Raw genomic sequence first — 22,046 nt, 5'->3', positions numbered from 1 at the left:
CTAGGGGCCAGATGTCCAACACACATTCATACATATGAGAGTTTTAATCATTTCTTACAGATCTCTCCAATTTAGATTTGCAGTTTTCATTACCATCATCATCATGACCATCATCACCTTCCATATTCAGTTTCCTAGGGCTGCCATAACAAATTACTCAAGCTGAATGGCTTAGATAACACAAATTATCCTTTAATTCTATAGGTCAGAAGTCTAAGTGCTCTTCAATGAGCTAAAATCAAGGTGCTGGTAGGATTGTGTTCCTTTCTGGAGGCTCACAAGGAAGCATCCATTTCCTTGCCTTCTCCAGCTCCAAGACCTCCACTCCTTAGCTCCAGGTCCCTTCCACCACCTTCAAAGTGGGGGTGTTGCATCTCTCTGAACCTGGTCATATCTCTGTCTGTGACCACAGCCTTTAGAGCTTCTTGCCTTTTTAAGGACTCAGGAGATTAGGTAGAGCCCAGATGATCCAGAATAATGTCTCCACCTAAAGTCCATATCCTTTATCACTTGTACAAAGTCCCTTTTATCAAGTAAAATATCATAGTACAGGTTCCAGAGGTCAGAGTATGGATGGACATCTCGGGGACAATTTTTCTGCCTACCACATCTTCTCTCATTCTTTGCTTTCTGTCCTCTCATAGTGAAACTAACTCCCATTAACTTCAGTGTATGTACACGTTTTCTTTACCCTACAACACACACAAAATAATTTGAGAATTATAATGACACTTTAGCAGACGAATGCGTAAAGAAGATGTGGTCCAGGGACACCTGAGCGGCTCAGTGGGTTAAGCCTCTGCCTTCATCTCAGGTCATGATCCCAGGATCCTGGGATCGAGCCCCGAATCGGGCTCTCTGCTCAGCAGGGAACCTACTTGCCTGCTTGCCCCCTCTCTCTGCCTGCCTCTCTGCCTACTTGTGATCTCTCTCTCTCTCTCTCTGTGTGTCAAATAAATACATAAAATCTTAAAAAAAAAAAAAAAGAAGATGTGGTCCATATATACAATGGAATATTACTCAGTCATGAGAAGGGATGAATACCCAACTTTTGCATCAACATGGATGGGACTGGAGGAGATTATGCTGAGTGAAATAAGTCATGCAGAGAAAGTCAATTACCATATGGTTTAACTTACTTATGGAGCATAAGGAATAACATGGAGGACATTAGAAGGAAGGGAAAAATGAGGGGGGGAGTGGAATTCAGAGGGTGAGACAAACCATGAGAGACTATGGACTCCAAGAAACAAACTGAGGGTTTTAGAGGGAGGGAAGTGGGGGGATGGGTTAGTCCGGTGATGGGTATTAAGGAGGGCACATATTGCGTGGAGCACTGGGTGTTATACACAAACCATAAATTATGGAACACTACATCAAAAACTAATGATATACTGTATGGTGACTAACAAGACATAATAAGAAAAAGAATTATAACGGCAGTAACACTAACAGCAATAAGCCTACTAAGTAAAGCTCACGATTTCTTTGCTGCTTGTATTTTTTCCCCTCAGACTATATCTCACTCAGATGTGCATTTGAAGTACAGTGTTCCAAAATTACTCGATTTTCTTTTCTCGTGTCATTATGTTATCGATTTGATATGCAGTTAGGTTCATTTTTTTTCTCCAGGTGTATTCAGTTTTAAGGTTTGTTTTTTCAACCCTTTTATATTTGTTTTTGAGTATGTGAAATATGTGACTATAAGGAGATATTTTCAGAGAAGTCTCAGCTCCGTCCTGATGCCTGCCACCCTATTTTCACTCTCCCACTACATGTAGCTGTTCTTATGAGTCTGTGGTTTATCCCTCCCATATTTCTTTTTGTAAAACATAGATGAAGAGGTGTGTTTATTTTTTTTTAAGATTTTATTTATTTATTTGAGAGAGAGAGAGAGCATGAGAGGGGAGAAGGTCAGAGGGAGAAGCAGACTCCCCATGCAGCTGGGAGCCCGATGTGGGACTCAATCCTGGGACTCCAGGATCATGACCTGAGCCGAAGGCAGTCGCTTAACCAACTGAGCCACCCAGGTCCCCCCCCCCTTTTTTTTTCTTATTTTTACTTCTTTCTTATCCAAAAGTAACTGAGTTTATGTACTTTTTGGTTCCTTGAATTTTTACTTAGCAGTTTGGCCTTCATCTACATCCATACATCCATACATCCATATCTATATAATATGTATGATGTGTGTCACACACACACACACACACACACACACACACCTATATCAACATCCCTCTATATATCTGTATGCCTATGTCTACATCTATACTGTCTATAGCTGTATCTCTGTATATCTGTATACCTACATCTATACCTACATTTCTGTCATGTCTGTACATCTATGCCTATATTTATATCTCTCCTGCAGGAAATCCGGGAAGTCACTGTATATCAGGTGTTCATGGAAGTCTTGAGAGGAGTAATAAGTTTTTAAATATGCCTTCTGTATTGTCTAACTTATTAACAACAAATATATCTGTGACTTAAGTAAAAAGGGAAGTACACATAGAGAAAATGGTTTTTTAAATGCTTTCTGTTCACCCCATCACTCCCGAAGGTAGAGCTAATCTTTTTTCTATGTTTGCATAACATTTTGTACATAATATTATTACAGCACATTTTATTGCCGTTACTTTTATTTGACAAGTCATCTCCCTTACTGGCCTGTCAGCTCCTCAAATGTAAAAAGAATCTCTCCCTTTCTTTCCTTTTCTTCTTCATTTTGGGTATCATGGATTGTTCCTGGCACATAGTGTTTCCCCACTTATTTGTTTTGCCTAAATTCCATTAAAGAGTCATTCAGTTCATCTAGTTTTTCATGTGTCTGTTTTTAAAATATTTTATTGAAGTGATGAAACTCTGTTTCATTGTCAACGGTTAATATCCTCATGTGAATTAGTGATCAGAAAACTAGTTGATTCCTAGAAAAAGTGTGGAGGGACATGCATCTGAAAGAAGACAGTTACATATTTTTTTAAGAGAGAGAGAGAGCATGCAAGCAGGGGGAGCAGCAGGCAGAGGGGGAAGCAGGCTCTCCACTGAGCATGAAGCCTGATGCAGGACTCGATCCCAAGACCCTGGGATCATGACCTGAGCCAAAGGCAGGCGCTTAGCTTACTGAGCCACCCAGGTATCTCAAGACCGTTATATTTTAACTCTATAGTTGAAACCCCAAAAAAGGGAAGGGGGAGTATGAAGGCCATAGATATTCTAGGAGGGAAGGGGTCAAACCAAGGAAAGGAAGAGACACAGAAAGAGAAAGGTCTCTATCTTTGTGCCAACCATATGACCTATGCACAGCATAGAGAATATATGTAGAGGATAATAGGGATTATATTATTAGAACAGAAGTAAGAAGTGTTTTCTCCAGACACTAAGAAACCAAGGTCTGGACAAATTGAACAAGTTGCACAGGACACAGACTATAGACCCGGAGCTAGAACCTGATCTTTGGACTCCTCCACATTTCCCCGAGTTGAGACGACCTTTCTTGTGCTTCTAAAATGGGCATGTCTGAAATCAGGCAGCCACCCCCACTGCCCTGAGGACGGGAGAGGGCCCGAGCCTACTCTCCTTTTAGAGCTTTTTGAAGTCGGGCTCCTAACCTCAGGACTGAAACACACCTCTCTGTCTTTCCTGACCTCCTTCAGTGAAGTCAGCTATATTTGTGGAGGTGCACGGCTCAGCCTCAGAGCATCGTTTAAATTTAAAATCAATAGAGAAAAGTGAGCCAGTAAGAGGCACAGACTGATCAAGTGCTGTCTGTAGGAAGGGGTTTATCCTCCGCCATGTTTCGGTTGAAATCCTAAGGAATGTGAAGAGGATGGAAGAAAGTGAAAACAGATTAAAAATTATGCCAGATACCAAAACGCTGTGAGGAAACTGCTTCCTTGGCAGGCAGTTGAGAATTGGCAACTTTGAGTTCTGATCCAGCGTAATGATGTCAACATATTCACACCCATGTACACACCACGTGCCCATAGAACACAATCATACTCAAGATGCCCACAGACCAAAGTAAGACATACGACACATATGACACAATGCACAGCACAAACAGAACAGTACACACACAAGCACCCACAAACACACACAGCACACACTTGTGCAGGCCCATACGCACACACACGTGAATGTGTTCTTGACTGGTACTATGAAGATGTAACTCTTCTGTCTGCCCACTTATCCCACATTTTTATTTTGATGAAAAAACAGCAGTAAAGAGGAGAAAATCTCATCAGAAAATTCAGTGAAAAAAAAAAAATTCCCAAGACATTGTCATGTATTACTGGTTATTTCTGGTGGTTAAAAGAATTATTTGAAAACAAAGAAGCCTTTCACAAAGCCTCTAAAATACAAAAGATTTAATAACATTTACATCTGTGTATCAGCCATGTCTGTAATGCAAGTCATGAATAACACATAAACCAGAGCACGGAAAGAACAGAAGTGCTCACACATCATTTAAAATCCAACCCACCCCATCGTCAGTGGAATCAAATACACAGCAGGAGCAGTTCCAGTTGATACACACACAATATAGTCATTGAAAATGAAAACATATTAATTATGTTCCTTAAGGTTAGAGAAATGGCAGGATTCACTAACCTGTTTCACTTCTCTGTGGAAATTCTGTACTAAAAAGTACATCACGATTTGCTTTCTTATTTTTCGTAAGAAATTACAGACGGAGCGCTTGTGCATGCATTTGTCTCATTTTACTGTTCATGTACATCTGCACTTGGGGCTTAGTCCTGCCTTCTTGCTGTGCTGAAAATGGGGAAAGTTGGCTTAAGAAGATGGGTCCTTGTTACAAGTGAGTGACTTGCAAAAAAAGAAAAAGGGGGGGGGACTTCATTGTTGAGCAATGATATTTTCAAGCGCCAATGCGCGCACAACTCCAGGTGGCATATATGGAAATCCACACCACTAGAAGAATAGCTGTGTGCTACCGAAACCTGGAGTTCACGTAGCAACACGTTTGATAAAGCAGCCCGTTTGATAAAGAAATCCTTCCTTGTTCTGATTCAGATAACTCTCCGAGGCCCAAATTTGGAATTGTGCCTTTCTGGATCAGTTCGTTTGGCTCTTATGAATTTCCAGGGATCTCCTAGGTTCTCCATATACGCTGTGAGATCCTCCCATTCCGCCATAGGGAAGCCTCTGGTGCCATGATGGAGAAGGATGAGTGGAGGGAGGTGATTTTTGTGTGGGCATTCACATTTGGTATCTGTTCATATTGATCCTTATAAGTGTTGTTGTGTTTTATTTCCGGGAGTTAAGAGTATATTCAACTAATGTCAATATTTGATCAGCGCTTTTTGTTTGCCGGCTTTCGCTTTAATGTTTGTTTGTTTGTCTGTTTAACCTTCCCTCTTCTGGTTATTGTTTCCTCTTCCGTCTTTTGTTGGAGCCAGACCATTGCACGTGGGTCCTGAACCATTTAAGATGAGCTCTGAAAATGTCAGGGAGCCCCTTCCTCTTCTTCTACTACGTATCCTCTTTCACCGTGAAATCTCAAGCCCTTCGCAGTCCTCACTGCAGCAAAAGGTTAATAATCATCTCTTTTACGTACTATAAATGCTCCATTCCTAAGGACAGTGTTTCGGGGCAAGCTGAGTGTAATTACTAAATAATATAGTCATTCTCATTTTAAATGACTGATGCTTCTGTTCTGGATGCTTCTCCATGTGTGCACGTACATGTGTGCGCGCATGTGAGTGTGGGCTGGCAAGGGTGAGACCTCCACTTGGGGGAAGGCACGGCCATCCCATAGGAGTCTGCACATTCACGCATTTGGGTTTTAAATGTTGTGCCGCATCCCGGGCCTCTTAGGCTCCGCAGATTATGTATAATAGATGACCTGCATTTACAGAGATGTGTGCTATACAGATGTAAATGTTATTATAGCTTTTATATTTTATGTTCTTGTTGAAAGATCATTTTGTCTTTGAATAATATGGCCGTTCAATTTTTTTGGAGGGGAGGGGGTTATCTTTAAAAGAGAATATGAAATGGATATTGCACATCATATATTTCTTAAAAGTAATTTGGAGTTTTAGGGTCTGGGATTGGGGCTGACTGATACACTGCCACGATGAGATATAACCCCTGGAAAATAACAGCACCCGCACATGCCTGCATCTGTCCAACCTCATAATTCACTTTCACATTGGATTATGGATGTCTGCGTTCAGTGAGTCTATCTTCCCTTTAGGTATTATTTCAGCCCTTTGAGATAATAAGGAAAGTTTAATTGCGTTGTTAATTGATTTTTTGCACAACATTATTACCTTGATTGATTGCAGAGTTGATGAAAATGTTAGACACAGGCAGCGTGGAGTATCAGCTCAGCAAGGAGTGGGAGCCTTGTGGAGAATAGATAACCTTGATGTTAAGAGCTATATCCTTCAGATATGTCTTCCCTTGACATATTGATGGCCCTTGAAAAGGGAAAAGCTGATTGTATGCAGAATGCAATCATTAAACCCACTTCAGCTCGCTGTTGATTAATTTGTTTTTTCCTGAAGGATCTAGTTATAGGGAAGGCCTCACTTGTACCAACAGCAGCCATTTCGTAGGCTCCAGCTTGTGCTTAACCCTCTAGGTGAAGAAAAACACTGAGGCTGGCGTGGCTGAGATGGGAAGACTGTCTTAGCATGGCCCGCGTGTGCACCTGCTGTTCACAGATGTCCTCGCGCTCAGCAGCAGCCTCTCTCCTCCACTGCCGTATTTATTTTCCCCCAAAATAATGACTTTTCAAAATTCCAAGGCCAGGGATTCTTTCACTGAGACATGGCATAGGAGGTGATGGAAACTTCTGGATGCCTTGGAAGCTTTATTAACTAGGCCTCCAGTCATTTCTGGACAAGTCCTGGCACTCAGAAGGTTTAGGTTACCCCTGAGTATAACCAAGGTAAAACGTGGCATAAACAAGCTCCCATAATTGGAGATTATGGTTCTTATTGGGGTGTGTGTGAAGTGTGGGGCCAGGGAGGGGTTTGTATGTAGCAGGATAAGAAGGACTTCCTGGAGATGGTTTATTGTATTTTCAGTTACTCCTTTCCCTGGCCCTCTGTAACTCCTTCCAAGAGACATTTATTGATAGCTGTCATGGTTACTGAAGTCCAGAACCGTCCTCATGACACCAAAACCCAGGTTAATTGATGCACCATTTGATCGATCCATTGGACTTCTGTCCTGTTTCCCTCCACCACACCCTCACCACTTCATCCCTCGCTGCCTGACCCTGGACAGAGACTAAGAGGGCCAGTCTTATGGGGAAAAGGGGCTGGCCTTGCCCCCTGCAGAAGACTGAAAGCTCATATAGATACAGTAATTCTAGAGAGGCTCTATTTCCGCCTTTCTCCACCCCAGCTTCTACCCTTATTACTCTTCAGAATTCTGACTTTTTTTGCCCTCTTCTTCCCTTTGTGGCTATCCTCAGTATTCACTTAAACCAAATTTTAATTGCATAGCATTGTTGGAGACCTACCAAGAATTGTGTCAGCTTCCAGGAGTCCCGAGCCCCCCCTCCCCCCAAGAGGTCCTGTGGACTTTGGGACAGAAGAGAAACCACTCCCAGAGCTCCCAGAGCCACAGAGCACCCCGGAGAAGGAATTCACGCTACGGTCCAAAACAGTTTCTCCTCAGTCGGCCCCACCGCCCCCTCCATTCGGAGTCTTTCTTCTGCTGAACTAACGACTGGCGCTCGGGGAGTCTAATATCCACAGAGTCTTGGCCCTCAATTACGGTAATGGCTTATAATGAGATTTTGGCCAAGTAGCAGGTAGCAGGTTATTACTTCCTGCTCAGCGTGGGCAATGTCTACGCTGTTAATTTGTGTTGCCGAATGTGGCTCAGAGCTGGGCATCAAACTGTCAGAGCCAGATGTATTCTATTAGGTGCAAGGCTCACATTGGCCCATGGGCAATTTTTTTTCAATATGGAGGCATGTTAACTCACCACAGGGTGAATCCTGACGAATTCAAGCCAGCCAAATAAAAGGGGTAATATCCCAAGCCATCAAAGTAGTATGTTCCAGAGACAGATAACACCTGGTACCACCCACTGTCAGGAATGTCTCTCCAACCCAGGCCATTCCACTGATAGGTAAAAAGTACACCCCTCTAAATATTGTTGGAGAGACTCTGGTGCCTTCATTAAGTTTTAATGAGCCTGGCCCTAATGAAGGCCCTTATAATATGTTCTTCTACTGTTTACTTTGTCTTTATCTTGAGTAAAAAAAAAAAAAAATGTACAAGAGGTTCATATTGCTCTTATAAACTACTTTCTTCTATTAATTCTTCCTTAACCTATAGTTTCTTTCATTAGCATTAGCATATATATGGACTTTTTATTTTTCCACGGCAGGCTAGAGGATGGGAAGGTAAAGATCAGGAAATAATGAAAACATTTTGGCATTTGGCATTGAGATTTACTAGTGCCCGAGAATTATGCTGTGCTTTCTGCAACGACATATTTTTGTTTTTGTTTTTGTTTTTTATATAATGCAAACTTCTTTCAGTTAGCTCATATGTCAGCAGATTCCTTTTGTTTTCCTTTTGGAAAAAGCAATTTAGGGTGTCCTGGAATTAGGAAAGATTATAGTAATATCAGTACAGGAAAAGTTTGTTTGGATTCTAATGAAGGGCAGATGGAGGCTGGACTAATGGGCCCAAGAAGGAAGGTCTTTCCCCCAATCCTTGCAGAGTTTGAGTTATGACAAACCCAGTTGTTACTGGGTCTGCTTAATTTTATTTGAAAGGTTCTTTTTTTTGCAGCTTGAAGAAGAATTAAAGAAAAAAAAAAAGCCACTTGTCTTTATTTGCAATGACTCTCTTGAGAAAATTTAGCCTGAAGAACTAGACAGAACTGTGGATGTTTCCCCCCTTTTGATGTAAGCTTTCTAATAGAAGCATATCTGAAACCCAAAAGCAAATTTGTGCTTGAGAGCAAAGCCAAAATTCCCATTCAGACTCTGCAGGAGGACCCCCACTGCTCTGATTTGTTCATTTAAGATTCTGTCCTTTTAGAGGAAAGCTAAAGACTTTCTGGGAAATTTTTCTGCAAGTTTTTTTTTTCTTATACTTCATAAATTATGGTTTCCAGGTTCAGTTCTACCCTACTTATCCAAAAAAAACCTCTTTTCTTCTGTTAATATAGTCTACACATCACTTAAATTTAAACTTTTATGTTTTTTTCTCTTTAAAGAACAACTATTATAAAAATTATTGTTATTATTAACTTTAGGTGCCATTGGTTTTCAGACTGCTGTTTGGAGACAGTAACTGTATTTACTAAAACTCAATACACTAGGACCCTCAGTCAACGAGGTTTTCTGTCTCTGAATCTGAGTGATCTTAATTTTATAAGAATAAAAGCTAATGTCAATAAAAGATACTTTTAAAAAAGGAAAAAAGGAGCCCCTTTGGGTTGTCCTAGAACAGTGTCTGTTAAAGTGGGGTCCCCTAATCAGCAGCATCACTCTTGCCCGGGAACTAACAAAAATGCAAATTCTTGGCCCTGCCTGAGATCCACTAATCAGAAACTCTGGGGATGGGGCTAAGCATCTGTTTTTATCAAACTTCTGGGTGATTCTGGTGCAAGGGCAAGTTGCGTCCTAGGATTCTTTCATTTATTCCACACTAAAAAATAATCTATTGAGTACCTACATACCCTGGGCCTCTTGAAGCAAGGATGAAAAGTTGTCATCTCTGCCCTTTTGGAGCTCATATATAAAGGAGATCTTAAGACCTTGAGAAACATTCAGTGAGCAGTTTTCCCACCCCAGAGAAGCTTCTAAACTGTATCATCCTCACTATAGATACTCAGAGAAATCCTCATTTGTGGTCATTGTGATATACCTGGTAAGACGAGGAAGCTGGCTTTGGTTTTACATAGTGTTGATGTAGGAGAGCAAACTCGGAAAGGTTTCTAGTTATCCACGAGTTAATGAGATAATTTAATTAATTAACTGGAACCCAACATTCCCCTAGTGACTAGTCAATCACATGACTGTTATATGAGGAAAGAAAGTGTATGGGAAGAAAGTGTGTGAGAGCCATTTTATGCGTGCTTCGCTGACCATGTGAAAGGTCTCTTAGCTGAGATGGAGAGTCACACCTGCGCTCAGCTCTCCTTCCCCTCATCTAGCAACACTGATTTTTGTGTACTCCCTTCTCTGATTTAATCTGCTCATTTCTTTTAACCCTAAAAAATTCTCATTTAAAATGTCATGGCCTAGAATGTCATACATTTATTGCTGTTTTAAAAATAATGATAAGCTTGGAATCCCTAGAAACCCATGAATACCTCATTTCTCCTAAAGGAAGTTGGTCATTTGCTGTCAGGCCATGAAAATAAACACTGACCTATGTACCAGAGATTAATGATAGGCACCAAATGTAGTCAAAGAGAAGCTGAAATTATTATTTTATTTTTATTTGAGTTGTTTCTGCCTCTCTTTTCTTTATTTTCTTCCTTTCTTTCTTTTTCTTTTTCTTTTCTTTTCTTTTTTTTTTTTTTTAAGATTTTGTTTATTTGAAAGAGAGAGAGAGCACAGAGGGAAAGCAAGAAGGAGAAGCAGACTCTCCATTGAGCAGAGAGCCTGGTGCAGGACTCAATCCCAGGACCCTGGGATCATGGCAGATGCTTAACTGACTAACCCACCCAGGTGCCCACTGCCCCTCTATTCTGTTTAGTCTGGACCAGATACTGTAAGAGGGAAGATGATAGTTGGGTGGGTTTAGGGCCGCCATGATCTGTGTGAATGGCATATACACAACTTTTGTATATTTTATTGATCCAGTTTTATTTTGTCTTATTTTTGAGTTTTCTCCCTTTTTTGCCAAGCCATTGGCTGGCATATTTTCTTTTGGCTTTCTGCAATGAAAATGGTATTTTTCTAGGATATTCAGGAATTTATCTCTGTTTATTAGTTTGCATACTTCTTTACACTTATGCCGGTATTATGTAAATATCCCCAACTCCTGAGCCTGGAGGATGAATTACAGCAACTGATGGCAAAGAAAATCAGTCTTGGAAATAGAGGCTAGAGGAATCCAAAAGGGGGGTGTTTGGTAGCCCCACTCCAGAAAGCCTTCAGCATAGATTGAGCAAACGTGACATATTGATCATTACAGAACCTATAATTGGTGACCAAAAGCACAGTGTGGCTTTAATGGCCCTTCCTGAATAGTTGCCATCATTTTTTTTTTCTTTCCCAAAAAAGCTGCTGTTTTTCCTAAATTCATGCTGCCCTCTAGTGGCAATGCTCTTGACTTCAGATGGGAGATGGAAAAGATGAATGTGGACATAATGGTGGAAATGGTGGAGGTGACGAAGGGGTGAACTTTTTCTTTCTTTCTGTCTCTATCCCCTGTCTGAAAGATTTCTGAGTTTTCTTCAGCAAAAAGAAAAAAGAACACTGAGAAGGAAAAATGAGGCCATACCACTTGACCACTGTCCACTTTGACTGACAGCTTGGGTTACGTGACATCCATCAGTGAGCAGCACGGAAGGGAACTTCATGAATCTGAACTGATTTGCATTCCATCTTGGCATGCACTTTGGAATCCAGCCCATCTCAAATCCATTAAACCCCACTTAGAATACAGAGATGGGGAGTAGGGGAACGTGCTCACACCAAACGGGCCTTGAAGATTCCATTTCTCCCAATGGAAAAGTAGGTAAGAGTCAGCCTTTGTCAGACTGATCTTTGGAGTGCCTCACTGTCTTAAAGGCAGTGTCTTATGATTCAGAGATACCTGGGTTAGGCAGGTAGAGTTGCATGGGTGTCTGGTCTGGCACTGTGACCTTGGGGAAGCCACTTTGAACCTCATTTTCTGCCATTATGAAATGAAAGACTCGACCTAAAATGAAGACGTTTAAATTTTGTCTCAATGCAAATTCTTCAGTACAGTTAAAGAAATAATTTTAAACAAAAGTATCCTATTCGTTTAAGCTTGCTAGGAAGAAAAGCAAAATAGAGTATTCTTATGAGAGTGTACAAATAAATCATCATTTAGGAAGTTGGAATAAAAACTTTCTGGCTTCATTTTAACGAGCACAAAAAAATGTAACCTGAGACGAAAAACCAAGAATTTGGATTACTAAGAAGAGTTAGCAGGTTTTTTGTTTTGTTTTGTTTTTAATGGAGTGATGTTGTTGGAGCAACTGATGTGTATATGTATATGTCTGATGTGTATATGTCCCTATTTGATTGAAATACAGCATATGTAGAGATAAGATCCAATCATATTAATGATGTTTAAAAAAGAACAAGTGAGCCCACCCTCAGACTGGGATTCTTCCCATCCGTCTCTGTCTACCTGAACAATCCCAGTACAACACAATTTAAAAAGCAGTGACATCTGAGGAAAAGCGTGTTGACTGTTTCCTTTCCAGGATTCACACAATGGAAACATCTGCTGCCACATAACTTTTAATTCTATCAGCCTAATATTTCTTCTATGTGGAAAGGACTTTGAATGGCCCGGGTGAGGTCTGGGCAAGGCCACGGCACCTGCAACCTGAGGGCAGGGACCAGGGGCTCAAGGTGGAACAGTGGAGCTGGTTACGGAGGGTCCTCCTAAAGGTTCAGTTATTTCTAGGAGTTGGACCAGCTTTTACATCCCCCACTACCAGATTCTATGAGGGCAAAACTGGCCCTGTGTTTTTCTCCTCTTTTCCTACCTCCTTCCCCTGGTCTAAAACGACAAGCCTCATTTCAGCTGCCCTGGGAGCCCAGAGCGCATTTTCCACAGGCTCTGGCTTGTCACACATCAACCTGTCTGCCCAGTCATGTGACCACTCGTGCAGCCTCCCCCAGGCTGGGAGGCTGGCGTCTCAGCCTTGCATTGCTATCACCTTCAGTGCAGGTTTTGCCAAGATCCTTTCTCTGCTGACTGGTTTCCCTCCCTGGCTTTTCCTTCCTTGCAAACACGCAGGTGAGGCCTGACAAGGCCCAGCATTCGTGTAAGCAGGTTATGTAATCTCCTCTCTCTCAGTGCAAAGTTTAACGTCCCATTAGGCCTCTCTAGGAGAATGAGCCCTGGGGCCAGGTGCCCTCTTCTCAAAGGGATAGGTGGCCCGGCATTTGGGGTCAGCTTTCTTTCAGAATGTGGATGCATCCAAACCTTGGATGCTGTGGTCCATGCTGTGGTTTTTATTTTGTTTTGCTTTGTGTTTTGACCGGTGCTTGGTAGAAAGCAGCACGTCAGGACCCCACCGTTCAGATTTTGTCATGCATCCAGAGTATTGATCTTTGTCCTGCACACTCTTTGTGCTAAGAAACGAATAAAAACTATCATTTACTTTAACTGACAATAAGCATTGCCCGTAGAAAGAGCCAGTCCAAAATATAACTGACAGCAACTAAACCTGCACATAATGTAATTTATAATGGACAAAAACCAACCAAACAAACAAATAAACAACTGACCAAGATTTATATCTTGTTGGTATATTGAAAAAGGTACAAATTCACGAGGAGAAATTAGCCGTGGTGGAAATAGTGAAAACAAAGTAAAATTGAAACAAACCAAAACTACACACAATAAAGTGAGTTGACTAAACTTTAAAAGAAGGCACAAGTCTTCCTGTTACAACTCAGATCTACAAAATTTTATTCGGGTAATGTGACTTTACAAAAGTTGATGACTCTGAGATTTAGAAGCTCTAACTGGTAAACTTTGATATTGGGCAAAAGCTGAGAAATTTAGCCTTGTTGTAAAAAGTACGTGGAAAAGAGTTGATTCCATTGAAAATAAACTAGACAAAATAGGAACAAAATGTGAAACATAGGATAGGGTTTAACTTTGCATTTAAAAATTAAGGAATTAAATTGGCTAAATGGAGTTTTCCCTGAATAAGTAATGCTTTCTCAAACAAAAAAATTACCAGGCTAGTCTCCATGTTTATATTCATAAGTATGAAGTCAAAGCATCCTTGGGGTTAAAAACAGCAGAATTCAAGTGTCGACCACAGCCATATCTCAGGGCAGCATAGCAGGGCCTGCTGCTCCTACCCCTCTTGGGGTTGTTTTGTATAATAAAGGAGAAGAGTTCAGGACTGTGCTCATTTGAGAGACTGGGGGACATCCCTTGCATGGCGCTGTTTGAGGTGGTAGTCAGCAAGGATGGTGTGCCCCTGGTTAATGGAGGAGACAGTGGGAGCCCTTGCACATGTTTTTGGGATTAGCAAGCATTGCACAACCATGGCACCGGATTCCAACCCAAGAAGCAGATTGTAAACTGAGACCCTTGCCTAAAATCACACTCAGCTAGTTTGGGAAGGAAGTCTCTCACTTTCTCCTTTGATGTCTTTACCCTCTCCAGGGTAGAGCACCTTTCCCCTTTTCTTCCCAGCCTGAGGCTTCTCCGAGGAGCAAGCCAACGAAGGGGAAATCTGCATGGCGTGGATGATGGGCTTTGTCCTCCTTCTACAAAAACAGCTCCCAAGCAACCCTTTCCCTTAAGACCTTTTGCAATCTCTCTTCTTTTCATTTTGCCTTAGTCTTTAAGCAGCTGACCCTAAAGGAGGATGTTGTGCTAGGAGCCTGTAATTTTGCAGACTCTGCTGAATCCGGTCTGATATCCACAGCAGAGCTGATAGCACATCACACAGGCTGACCTCCGGCTGTTGCTCCAGCCACTTCTCAAGATCATAAAACATGGGCATTTATTCCCTTCCAGCTCCCAGTTTACTCGCGGCCCACATGTACCAAAGACTGAGGAATGTGCTTTCTGGGGAATGTCCTTCTCCGTGTATGATGTTTACAGCTCTTAAGTCTGGATGATAACGTTCACTTCGCTTCTCTCTCTCCAGCCAGATATTGTGATTGCTTTGTTACTGTGGGAGGAAAGTGTTCAGCATAAAAACTACCTTGGTGTTTAGGAATTGAGACTGTTGCCTTCTGTCCTTTTGCCCCCTTCTTGTTAAGTTGTTTCAGACATGTAGTCTTAGCAGAGGTTAAGGTATGAGTGTTCAGTAATAGAAATTCCTAACTTCATGGATTCTGTTCAAGTTGTGTATAGGTAATAATTTCAGTGGTATTAATCTATCCAGTCATCAAGCACTTATTGAACACCTCCTCTGTACTGTTTCAGCCGCTGGGCTCTAGAGATTGGGGAGGAGGAAGTTTTGTAGAGGTGACACGTTCACAGGTATGTATAGGACACGTGGAAATGGAACATGTACAGGACACATGGAAATATAGTTCTAGAACCTTCTACAGTGGACCAGAAAGACTCTCCAGATACTCTTTCCCTATCTGTCACTGGACCCGCCTCTTCACAGCACTGTCGTCACTATTTTTCAGAGGCCATAAAGGGTCTAGTTCCTTCCTTTACTTTTACAGATTGGAAAACAGGGGTTCCATGAAAAGCCAGCCCTCTGTCCTTTGCCTGTTCCACAGCACAGTCTAATGGCAAGCTCCTAGTCATCAAAATCACTGGATCAAAATCTGTTTGTCATTACACAGCTATAATTACATTTGTGATAATAGCACTTAAAATGATGATTACCAAAACTAATGTTCATAATGACAATAGCATTGATACTTCTTACTTAACTTTACAAATATGAATTTATTGGCCCAACCTGTACTCCATCATCAAATAAGTTTTTGTATTCATATGTTTGTGTGTGTGTCTAGATTACTATTGTTCCACAACTAAGATATAAATGACCAACCACTTACTCTGATATTTAGAGTTGAGCTCTGTTGAATCTAAAGTTGGTAAGTTAACAGGCTCATATCAAAGCTAACAGGACATGGGCTAGTTTGCAGAAAGCATGTCCCAGCAGTGAGTGTGGACTCCAGATTGCACAGAAGTTAGTGGAACTTCCTTACTAGGGGATTTTGAGGTCCAGCCGATCTCTGCTTCTATATATTATGGGAATGTGGCCTGGATGAGTTTCAAGAGCTAACTTAGTTGAAATCAAATTTTTGATTAACTGACCATTGGATTTGCCTTTTCCATCAAGCAGTATTGGATCTGACGTCCCTGTCTTCATAAGGGAAGCATTTGAAAATACTAAATCACTTGTTTCAGAGCTAGAATGAACTTCCAAGATTATCTGGCCCCTTGCCTTTGTTTTACAAATGGGGAATGCAGCCCAGTAAGGAAAAGGGACATGGACATGGTCACATAACCATTAGGGGTAGAGCTGGATTTAAATACAGGTCTTCTCTCACCTCTCCTTAATCAATAAACAGCAGAAATGCAACTGGAAATGTAAGGCCATCCAGGGGATCAGGGAGCCCGGGGGTCTTTGTTGGACCCCGCATGTGGGTACAAGGCATTTCTGCCTGGGGACTCTGAGGGTCTTGCCCGGCACAGTCTCTGGTACTGCCCCGACATCACAGACTTGCATCCAAAGAAAAGATGCTGCTTCTCGCCCCTCAGGCAGCCCCAAGGTCATAACTTAACCTGCGTAATTAGAACATCCATTCCAGAGGGGGAAACATTTAAAAGATAAAGGACCTCTTTAAAACAGATTCTTCCCAATACATTTTTTTCATAATTATAGTTTTAAAAGCTTATGGTGATGGGAGAGCTGGCTACTTAAGAAAAATTAGGAGTCTCATTTGGCACGAGAAGATTCCCCAGGGGACAGCACACTGTCATTTTTCAGGGACCCTGAAAAGAAACCCTCCACACAGACAGATACATGTCAGCCTGACGCATGGCAAGCCTGCTTCACTTCTTATGGCCAAAGCCAGATATTTTAATTAAAAACACTACATATGCCATTAAATGTGTTGTTCCCCCTGCAGTCCCAAGACGTTATAGTTCGAGGAGATACAAACAAGTGAATGCATTACAGATGTACGCGGAAACCACCGCCTACTGAGTCACAACCAGCGGGTTCCCAAATTCCAGCCTCAGAGCGCCTCCCTGTCAAAATGTTCTTTGCAAGCAAACTGTTCCCTCTGTAATTTTCACAGTTTATGGCAGTTGCCATGACAGGAGAAGAGGGCCACGGGGAGGCCGGGGAGAGAGAAACATGCTGCCACCTCACTTAATTTATAAGCACATGCCATTATTTTACAAATAATCTTCAGGAAGGATAAAGTCCTATGGCCACACATGGGATTGTGGGGTTTATTCTTTTTTCTCCCTTATTAATTTTATTTATTTGTTTGTTTGTTTATGTTTTGGAACACTAATGTCCCATGTGAGCCCAACTGTGCACTCGGGTAGGATTCTCAACAGAGGCAACACTTGCTTAGTTTAAACCACTGTAGGTGGCGCGAGTTCAAAAATTTCAGCCGATTTTAACTGTCACTAGCCAGACCACCTTCCTCCCTAGGAGAACACTAGCGGCTGGATCTCATTTTTGGCTGGCAGGCCGTCCCTGTGCCTTTCTGGAGCAGCCCACAGACGGGGTGCCTTCCCTGTAAGGATTTTATTCAAGGTGACAGCTCCTCACACGTTGGCGCTCTGATCACCTCAAGTAGCCGAGATACCGGGGGATGAGTGCGCTCCTCCTGCAAAGTCCAAATTTAGATTGACTGAGGTTATCCTTAGGCCCCTTGACCCCAAGTGCTCTGACAGAACAGGGCTGCCAGGAACTTCGAGCTGAGAGTTTTGTAATGATGTCTGGGGAGAACTGCTCTGCAGGAGCGGGCGGAGAAGACCCCAAGTGATAGGGAGTGATGTCAGCTTTCGTTAGCACGGCAGACAGTGTTAGAATATCCTTGGCATAATATGGCACTGGTATCTCTGTCAGCATCTCTGTTTTCTGTCACCGCACACAATCCTGGGCCTGTCTCTAGCCCTGACAGTGTCTCTTCAGATCAGGTTATTGCCAGCACAGAGACTAGCTCTGCTCCCCACCACACAGCTCTTTGTTTGAAGTCTGCCCTTTTGTCATCAATGCACTCGATGCCTATTTAAATCTGACGGTGAGTGCGGTATCTGTTTTCCCGTCAAGAGATCATTGACAATATTAATACCTCATGTCCTTGCCTCATTCTCCAAGCTCTGACACCTCGCCAGTCTCCTGCATTCATCAAACAGCCCTCTCTCACCAGGATGTCTATAAACATTCTTGCTTCCAGGCCGCAAGGAACAGGGCAGGCCTTAAAAAGGACTTTCATCAGTGCCGACCAGAAAGAAGGCCTGGGGAACAGGGCTCAGAACCCTTCACCTCCCTCCCTCCACATTCCAGCCCACGTTCCAGGGATAGCCAGCTTGTTTCCAGGATGGCACTGGCCATCCAGGTTGTAGCTAGGCAAGGTCTGGAGTTGACGGTTACCAAGGAGAGAGGATAGAGGAAAGAAATTCAATCTCTGAACGTACTGGAGGGTTTACTGGAGAGAATGCACCCGCTAGTGTGTGGTGTGTGGGTGTGCACGTGCGTGCGTGGGTGTGCGTGTGCACGCACGCACGCATGTCTGACTTTCATTCTTTTATTCAAGAGAAAGATTGTGTTCTTTATGATATCTGACAGCCCTATCCATTTCTTTTTATAAAAATTCATGCTGTCCTGGTGCTATAGAAAGTAATTAACATCCCTTGGTCTCATCCTTCCAGATTCTTAGGGTTTATTTGAGTTAGTTATGTTCAAGAAATCCCTTGGTGGGGAAACATCTGAGACACTCACACCCAGGTCTGTAAGGGATACTGCTCCTGGAACAGAACCTGACTGGCCAAGCCTGACCAACAGGCCAGCTCCCAGCATTGGTGACAATGTTAGTACAGTCACAGGTGCTACATGAAGCAGCATAATAAAGGGAGCAGCTCAGAGCTGCCAACAGCCAGTGGAATAATTTCTAGCCCCAAGAAAGGTCTCAAGGAGGTCTTATCCAAGCTCAGTGTTTCCAAACACCTAATTTCTGAAAAGCAGAAACTAGGGATTGGGGCCAAGAGGAAAGCCTGGCTAAGGGGGAAGATGAGTTTGCAGTAACCTTGTTCGCAGAAACGTGATAAACAGAAGTAATGAGAGCAAAGCCAAGACCAGACTGAGGCCATGAAACAATATCATCCTCTCCCTTTGGTCCACTCTCAAGAGATCCTGTGACCCCGGGAATTCCCAACTTTGTCCCAAGCCATCCAAACCAGGGAGCATCTGCCCTGTCCTTAAAAGTTTCTAAGAGCCATTTTTAATCCTTTGTTAAGAAAAATATTTGAAGTTCTGTAGTAGAGAATCACATCTTGTAGGATCACCAAAATATTTCCTTAGAACTTCTGCTGTGAAGAAACTGGATAATTTCTAGTGCTAATTTACCCCAAATAAAAAACAGATGATGATTGTTGGTTTCACACTAACAGACTGATAGGAAAAAAAATAATGATGCATATAGGTAGCTATTTTTACAGGTAGATTTGTGGCTCTTGAATTAATGTTTTATGGGCATTTCTTTGCTTTTTTCTGGTTATGCACACTTGAGAGACTCACGTATTTTCAGTAATAAGACAACTCTGTGAAGCTGAGTTTTAAGTTACTTGTTTTAAGATTAGAAGAAAAGCAATATGGCAAAAAGCAAACTGTAATTATAAACATTTTCTTTGAGAAAAACTGATTTTCCCTTAATGATCGTACAAAGCTTTCATAATAACTGTGGCAGGTGACTTCTTGTGGATATTTAGAATAAATATTGAGTTGGTTAAAAGATTTGGCCCTATTCTAGAGGTATTTTTCATACTTAAACTCTCCTACAATTTCCTTGAATGTAACAAAAACTGCATGTGGAGCCACACAATTATTTAAAATAAAACTAAAGATGAATATCAATGGTATTCCAACGTGAGAATTCATTTCAGGCCTCCTGTTAGAAGAAGCCATTTTGGGGTGCCTGGGTGGCTTGGTTAGTTAAGAGTCCAAATCTTGATTTCAGCTCAGGTCTTGATCTCAAGATCATGGTTTCGAGCCCTATGTTGGGCTCCACACTGGGTGTGGAGCCAACCTAAAAAAAGGGAAGAAGAAGCCCTTTAATGCTGGAGGCTCTTGTTGATTTCCATGTAGCATTTTGTCAACACCACCACTGTTCCTTGATCACCCAGATGTGTTTGATGCCTTCCAGGATTTGGGAGATTCTCCCTGGAAGGTCATAATCTTGATTCATGGTGAAGGACTTGAAAAGAGTCACATTCTGGGAAAATTGTTTTACATCTTTTGCTTGGGTAGGACCTATCTTGAAAGTCTTAATTTTCCCTTTTTAGAAACTCTACCAAGGGAACTTAGAGAAAGGCTTATGCTTTATTTTGAGGAGTACTTGGCCAAACTAGAAAAGGTGGAAGAGAATTTGTGCAGGGAACATGTTATTCCGAGAAGCCTGTGCTCTGATCACATTTTATTGGAGTGTCAACTCTGAGGACAAGAAAGTAGGGTCCTTCCTTTCTGGGGCTTAACCCATTTGCTGCCACCCACTGGACCAGAGACCATGTTGTGTATCTGCTTTTCTGCACCGTGCTTCCTTGCTGTACTCATCGTGCCACCTCTGAAGATGTGTTTCCTTTTCTTTGCAGGTGTCCTGGGAAAGTGTCGCTACATTTACTACGGGAAAAACTCGGAGGGCAACAGGTTTATCCGAGATGACCAGCTCTGATGGCAAGTTCTGTATGCTTTAGCCTGTGTCATAAGAATAAAAGAAAAAAAGGCAAGTAAAAATAAAGAAAAAGCTAAAGAAAAAACACTGGCCCACACTGCATCTCTGTGGGAAGGCTATGACTTCAGCTTTTGGTACCTTCTGCTACTTTGCCAGGCCTGTCAAGATCATCCTTCTGCCTTAGACTGAGTGGCCACATAGAGATTGACATGAATGCCCTTAAGCAGGTCTCATCCACTAGGGTGACAGACAGCGGCGGCGAAGCACCAGGGCTGACAGGAGGAACACCATGATAGATTGCCTGGTCCCTCCACTGCTCACAGGGGAGCAGAGGTCACACCTGGGGCCTCCCTGAGCATGCTCGCTGGCCGTGGTCCAGCGAGAGAGACTGTCTTCAGCTTGCTTACTGAGTAGAGAACCCTCTGATACCATTGTGCCATGGGTTGATTTTTAGTGAAATAGTCACAGTTTAGAGGAAGGCTGCCCTCCCTTATTCACCTTAAACTTCAATCCCTTGCATTCTGCACAGCCGCTCTTCCCACACCCTGCAACATACACCGTCCTTTAGCATCTTTCTTTGTTCCGGGCGGTGCATTCTGGTTTGTGGTTTTTCAGAGAACGGAGGGTAGAAGTTCTCAGCCCGCTTGGACATTTAGGGCTGCCTTTGTGTTGTTCCCCTTCCTGTACTGGAGTAAATCGCTCTCCCTAAATCCCTGACTGTAAAAGCGTGGACTCGGTCTTGTTTTGTATATTTCTAAATCCATTTCTTGCCCTGAATCGTAGGCAGGGTCAGGCAGTCTCTCCCAGCACCAGGCTCTGGTTGCACCAAGGACTGGGATTTATGTATGTGTGTATTTATTCATTTTCAACCACACACACGCCCAGCCATGCCCGTGGCTGTATTTGTAGTTCGGAGCTGGTTTGTTCCTCCGGGTACTATTTAAAGATGGTGAGGTGAGGAAAATAGGGTGATGGGTCAGGAAGTTAAAAAAGAAAGTGAGGACCACAGAAAACACCCATCAGACCAAATCTTTTTTTTTTTTTTTAAGATTTTATTTATTTATTTGACAGAGAGAGATCACAAGTAGGCAGAGAGAGAGAGAGGAGGAAGCAGGCTCCCTGCCAAGCAGAGAGCCCTGTGTGGGGCTCGATCCCAGGACCCTGGGATCATGACCCGAGCCGAAGGCAGAGGCTTAACCCACTGAGCCACCCCGGCACCCCAAACAGTTTTTAATAGAAGGCACAAACCCTTTGAATTTTCCTCAGGACCTCTCAGAACTGAAATCCTTAAGTTCGTGAGAGGATCTTTGTGTATCTTTGCCTAAATTCAGCACGAATTTGACAAGGAAAAGAAGCATTACCGTACTCGCTGGGTAGCTATAATTTAATTTAATATACCGACACACCAGTGAAATCTCTCTAGGACACATTTGAAAGGCTGGCCGCTCTTGACACAAGAGCATTTATTTTTGCTTCTTCTGTT

General features: G+C 42.5%; 1 protein-coding gene across 1 annotated transcript in view; it reads left to right on the top strand.

Annotated features, from left to right (window-relative positions):
- Positions 1-21,566, top strand: part of LRMDA (leucine rich melanocyte differentiation associated) — a 1,037,695-nt gene extending 1,016,129 nt beyond the window's left edge. Inside the window, exon 7 of the mRNA XM_080822502.1 lies at positions 20,484-21,566. Within this exon, the coding sequence (XP_080678628.1) occupies positions 20,484-20,563 (80 nt within the window). The 3' untranslated portion in view covers positions 20,564-21,566. The remainder of the gene's footprint in view (positions 1-20,483) is intronic.
- Positions 21,567-22,046: the final 480 nt, after the last annotated feature.

This window comes from Martes martes (genome assembly GCF_963455335.1).
Source record: "Martes martes genome assembly, chromosome: 14".
In the NCBI taxonomy this organism is placed as follows: domain Eukaryota; kingdom Metazoa; phylum Chordata; class Mammalia; order Carnivora; family Mustelidae; genus Martes; species Martes martes.
This window is presented reverse-complemented; position numbering and strand designations above follow the sequence as displayed.